At 41.4% G+C, this 6,000-nt stretch overlaps 1 protein-coding gene across 2 annotated transcripts in view; it reads right to left on the minus strand.

The window, feature by feature from the left end:
* Window positions 1–52: 52 nt before the first annotated feature.
* The window catches only part of LOC120553051 (E3 ubiquitin-protein ligase TRIM21-like), a 9,439-nt gene continuing 3,491 nt past the window's right edge, over window positions 53–6,000 (minus strand). Inside the window, exons 1-4 of one of the 2 annotated variants that reach the window (XM_039791115.1) lie at window positions 3,614–4,501; window positions 3,381–3,492; window positions 2,082–2,364; window positions 53–1,418 (exon numbers count right to left, since the gene is read on the minus strand). In XM_039791115.1, coding sequence (XP_039647049.1) covers window positions 319–1,418; window positions 2,082–2,355 — 1,374 coding nt within the window. In that variant the 5' untranslated portion in view covers window positions 2,356–2,364; window positions 3,381–3,492; window positions 3,614–4,501 and the 3' untranslated portion in view covers window positions 53–318. Of the gene's footprint in view, window positions 1,419–2,081; window positions 2,365–3,380; window positions 3,493–3,613; window positions 4,502–6,000 lie in introns of those variants that run through there. The other variant, XM_039791113.1, reaches the window with a different exon arrangement.

Raw genomic sequence — 6,000 nt, forward strand, 5'->3', positions numbered from 1 at the left:
CAGTTTAACTCCATACACCGAGACACTTAAATACACAAAATACAGCTTCCCCTCAGTTCATAATGGCATTCTCTTTATTGAAACAGCCTTTGGATACAGTTGGGCAACATACTATTAAATACTTTGTACATTAGAGATGCTATTTTAAGGTCTACAAGTTCCCTAAATTTAAGTACCTGTAAATTTATAAATAACTGATTTGCCGATTCACGATAATTTGCCCTATTTATAATTCTGATTGGTCTCTTTTGCAGTAAGAAAATTGGATTTGTAATTGTTTTATTGGTTTTCCCCCAAACTTCCACACCATAATCTAATCTAATCAATGTAATTGACAGGAGAAATGATCAGAGGGGTGGAGTTTTTACCATCATAATGACGACTGGGACTGAAGAATGGGTAGAGTCTCTCAGTGAAGGAACAGTCTGTAAAGCTGTGGATAATGTCTGCAGAATCTACGTCATAAAAGGAGACTAAACCCTTCTCATAATCCACAAACACGCCCACCTTCTTCGGGGGACTTTTTACACTGAGACAGGCAGCAAAGGCTTTGTACTTCTCACCTTCCCTTAAACATATAGTCCAGTAGCCGTTCTCGGGGCTTGCTGAGATAGACCCCTGCCTTTTGATTGACTCTTTGACGACACCTAAATCCCAAGAAGTCTTCCCTTTAACCCAAACCTCGTAATAAAATCTTCCTGAGGAGAAATGATCCTTTCCCAAGACATTTATAGCAGGATTAAATCTTTTTGGGTTGTCAGGGAGGATGCGTTCTACATCACCACAGTAAACTTCTTTGCCATCGTTAGACAAAATGAGGTAGGGATTTGCTGTATCAGGATCTAGAGTCACATCCTTTGCAAACTGCTGGACCCTGTTCAACTTGGCCTTAGTAATCAATTTCTCCTTCTCTTGCATAACTATTTCAACCAGCTGATTCACAGAGGTCCCCACAGATCCCCCATATGATGGTGGAGGGACGCTGATTTCTGTCCAGTTCTTGGTGGGTAGAATAGCATTCATAGAAGAGAAGCTTTGCAGGACGTCAGGGTGGTCTTCGGTGCGTGAGAGCTGCTCCACCTCAGCGAGTCTATTTTTCAGCATAGAGATCTCCTGCTCCACCTCTTGAATGAGTCCTTCGGCCTGCTTCCGTGTCGTTTCCCGCTTTTCTTCAATTGCCTCGATAAGATTAGCCAGACTTCTCTCGACTGACTGCTGCAAAACAGTAAATGCCTGCACACTGTCTGCGATATGTCTGTCTGCAGATTTACTGCTGAACTTTGCTGAGCGATTGATTTCCCAGATCTTCATCTGTCTCTCCTGGATCATCAGTTTAATTTCGGCCTTTGTCTCCCCCAGCTTTGCCTTCTTTCTTCGATAATCAGTATTTAGAGAAACAGAGTTATGGCTTTTGAGGTCTAAAACAAAGCAGAATACAAACACATATGGTCAGTCTTACAGAACAGCTCTCTGTTTTGTTTACTTGTGTAAATTGCTATTTTAATCAGTAGTGTCCCAATAAAGTTGCTTGGCCCTGATCTCGTTTCAAGTCCTAATATTGAGTATCTGCTGAGTCCAATCGGATACTTCTATTTACCTAAAATGGTAATTAAATATGTATCTAACACATTTAAATAACAGCTGTGGACTACTATATTTGGCCCATTTCATTTTTCATTAGCTACTTACTAAATACTGAATGCTCTGTTTCAAAAAGTTTATAAGCTTCAATTATTGAGGTTATACGAATGAAAGCCTAACTGGGAGAATGTGACACTCGAAATTGATGTGACACAATCCACTAGAGAGTAGACGTGTCACTCTGTTGGAGTTGTGGGGACTACAAAAACACTCCCGCCACTCTGGATTGTAGAGTGGTTTTTACAGAGTGGAGCTTCTTCCACAATCAGGATTGTGTTTTTATCGACTTTATTTTATCCAATACGATCCATTAAAATATGCCGATGTTTAGGATGGACTCGGGACATCATTTTAATTAAAACTTTACATAATCTATAATATTATCATTTACAAGATACATGTTTTTCAGAGATTATTATTTTTACCTTCCCTCAACTTACCTTTCGGTCTTGAGCTGGTTTGTAACAAACACTGTGCCAGATCATTCCTGCTTATCTCCTCTAAAATCTTCATGGTTATCTCCAGAGCTCCAGGACCCTGATATTTTTGAACCATCAGATCCACCGTGTCCTGCCTGTCTGCCCCCTCCAGCCGGGCCACTGGGATAGCTGAGAATCCTTTAGGGATGTCATCCTGCTTCAGTAACCACTTGAACTGCTTGAACTGATCATCTGTCAGCTCCTCCAGGGTGTTCCAAAGATCAAGTGTTGTCATTGTGGTTCCCTGGTAAAACAAAGAATACTGATAATTGTAGTTTTTGTAATTGGATGATCAAAAGCCCCTCTTTGACCAAATAGTTCAGGGATTGGCTTAAAATGAGTCGAGTAAAAACTAAAATTAGGACTAACCCTAACATCACAGTTGTATTGAGTCACGGACTAAGGTGCATAAAACTCAGTTAATTCCAGTAAGTGACAGTTGACTTTTGGTTTTCACACAGGAAACAAACCCGGTCTCCTAAGGGGAAAGTCCTGTGTTTTAGGGCTGTCCTCGACTAAAGAAATTCTTAGTTGATTTAATTGACAGAGCTGTGCGCTTTGAGAGGTGGTTAAGACTAGAAAAGCACAATATAAATATAGTTAATTAACCATCTGTTTTTCCACAATTAATCCTGAAAAAGCACCACTTTAAATCTTGTGTTTACCATAAATGTGCTCATAAGTTTCTTGGAAATGAGTAATTAAGCATGAATTAGCATAAAAAAAATTACTTATCAACTAAAGAAATCTTAGTCGACTAAGACCAAAACGACCGATTAGTCGACTAATCGACTAAGAGGTGGCAGCCCTACTGTGTTTATTTGACCCATCCACCAACCCAACGTGTCCTTACCAGTGTTGGGTGTAACGAGTTACAAAGTAACAACGTTACAGTATCTAACTACTTTTTCAGGTAAAAAGTAGTGTAATGCGCTACTACTGAAAAGGTGGTAACGAAACGTAGTTCCTTTTTCAATTCTGCGCAACGTTACTTTTCCCAGGGACAGATTTGACAGCGACACTGCCTTCTCACGAGCTCCACACGGTACGTGACAGAGGCTGGCGGTAGCAGAGCAATCATGGCAAGCGAGAAGCAGCAAAAGCTAACTTTTGAGAGCTTCTTAAGCTTCGTGGCTTTTTGCTGGACGGCGCTCTGAGCCAGGCAGACACAAAGCTGTCAAATTGGTGAGGTGACAACTTTTAACACTAACACTGCTACGCTATAATTCATCGACACATTTTTCCTGAAAATAATCTTACCTGTTACCTCGTCCAAATGAGATGACCGCAACTTTCTTTCTTCTTCTGACAGACGTTGCTGCGTCTCCACCTTTTTTATCTGACCGCAGTCCAATCCTCAAACCTTCCCAACCTAAAAAAAAAAAAAAAAAAAACGTTGATATGATATCAGACCTTACTGACGTATGAGCTGTGCTTCAATGCTACAAACTAATAAACATTACATAATAGTGAGTGACCACAGAGGGTTTTACCGTGCATTCATGGGCGTCGGAAAAACATTTTTCCCAGTGAAAACATCATTCGCATCACTTCATGCGTCAATCAGAGGTGGGAAACTAGGGCTAGATTTTGCTAACAGAGTTTCCTAGTTGGTGACACGTTGACAACTGACGTGCAGAAACATGGCCGAACATCGTTCAAATGTGTTGAAGGATGAGAAACTTTTCTTAAATACAGAAAATTCACACATGCATGTAATATATTTTGCCAACATCCACAATGTGCTATCGATTTAAGTTGTAGTCGTTGTAGGATATATTTTGTCAATAATATGTAGAGGCTTTTAAATCTAACTGGCCATTGTTGTATTGTTGTACTGACTGTGAGAAACCATCTGGTTAGATAAAATTGAAGGGCGTACCGAACACCGGGAAAATTGAATAAGCTGAATAAGATTACTCTCGGGCCGAGAGGAGCAGACAAACAATGGAGCAGTGTGTAAGATGTGTGAAAGGTAAGATACAGGTCATGAATTGACCTCTGGCTCTCACAGCTCTGTACCTGCAGAAAAGATAAGACACACAGATGTCTCAGTAATATGAACACTGTAAAACATTGTTGAATCAGAGTATACAATTTGAGACACATGTCTGGTTAACAATAACAGTAGTCTTCTTGCGCGTCATCCTTTAACAATCGTCATGAGAAAGCCAGACCTGGACTACATCCAAACATTTATTATTAGATCCTACTGATAAGTGAAGACACACACCATGAAGGAGGCAGAGCCTAAGATGGATAAAAGCTAGGCTTTTTGGGCTAGTCTGGACCACTTCCTGAGGAGACTTTGGCCCAATCCCAAAGTGAGCCCTGAGGACTATGGACTCACAGACTTAATTGATCTCAGGTACTAAGTGAGTGAGTGTGTGAGGCCACATGGGCTCAGATAGATAGAAATGGGATCGGGACAGCACTTCACGAAATCACATGTTACCTTGGCGACATTTAATAACAAAGATGTTGCTGACACTTGCCGGTTTGGGAATTTTCATTTTAAGTTTGTTGCTTTCCACGCGGCCGAGGCCCAAGAGACGGCTGCCTGATTCCAAACTCTTGTTTTACCAGCTGGACACCAGGTTGGTCCGTTCCCTGGTCGTGTGTCGTGCTGTTGTTTACCGTCGTAATTTCCGGATTTCCCTATCGTCTCCGCGGTAAACGTCACAACGCTTTGAACTGTGGGTAATTCCCTTTGGTGAAGTCTGCATCGATGCAGACTCACGGAAAGGGCTCGGTAAGTGTGTACTCAAACCCTCACGCCCTTTGAAATTCCACATTGGGACAACCCTAAGCCCTTACGAATTTCGCGAGAACGCAACACCAAAGTCCGTGAGTCTGTGAGTCCGGACTTTGGGATTGGGCCAGAGTCTGTTGGTAGGGCGAGGGAGACGGTCTTGAAAGAGAACATATGCATATTTATTTAATTGCAATATCATTCACTAAAGCTTTGATATAACTTATCTAAGCGAATCCTGTGTCTTGATTTGATTCTGGTCTACCATTTAACAAACACTTGGGAGTCGGATAGTATCTGGCCTTTTGGGCCAGACCAGAACCGGTCAACGGTCACATTTTTTCGTCCATTGGTCACCATGCAAGCACCATGTCATTGGACCTTTAATAGTCTAATCATTTCAGCTGGACTTGTAGGCTGTTATATTGTTGGCTAGTTTCATTAATAATAAAACATCATATTTTACAAACTACATGTGCTTTGTGTTAATCTTCTTAACATGTAAAAAAACTAGTAACTAAAGCTGTCTGATGAATGTAGTGGAGTAAAAAATACAATATTTCTCTCTAAAATGTAGAGAAGTAGAAAGTGTAAGAGGAACATTGCAAGCTGCTACAGTTTCCTGCTCTGCCACTCTGCAGATTGCAAAGCACACCTGACTACAGGAGACTTTAGCTCAGACTTGCAGAGTATATATACTGTATAGTTGGTGCAGTTCGAGGTCAGATCAGGTTCTCACCACAAACGAACGGCTCCAGAGTTTGATTGAAAGCGTACCGAGACCACTTCATCAAGCAGGTCTCGGTACACTTGATTCGTCCGCTTTTGGTGCGCATCCGAGTGCAACTGCTGCCTTCTCACCTGCCCAAACGAACCGCATCAGCGGGTCAAACGAACTCTAGTTCGATTCAGCCAAACTAAACGAGGCAGCTGTGAAAGGGCCCTTAGCTGCTTCAGAATTTCACCAAGTCGTAATTACACGACTCTGCAGGATTGCCCGCTCCACTGAACTCATCCGCTCTCTCTTTAATAGATATAAAACAGATTTACAATTACATTTAGAACTGTTTTACATCCAGAGGTGGAAAGTAACAAATTTCAATTACTCTGCTGTAATCAAGTAATTCT

Source organism: Perca fluviatilis, chromosome 23 (assembly GCF_010015445.1).
Source record: "Perca fluviatilis chromosome 23, GENO_Pfluv_1.0, whole genome shotgun sequence".
NCBI lineage: Eukaryota > Metazoa > Chordata > Actinopteri > Perciformes > Percidae > Perca > Perca fluviatilis.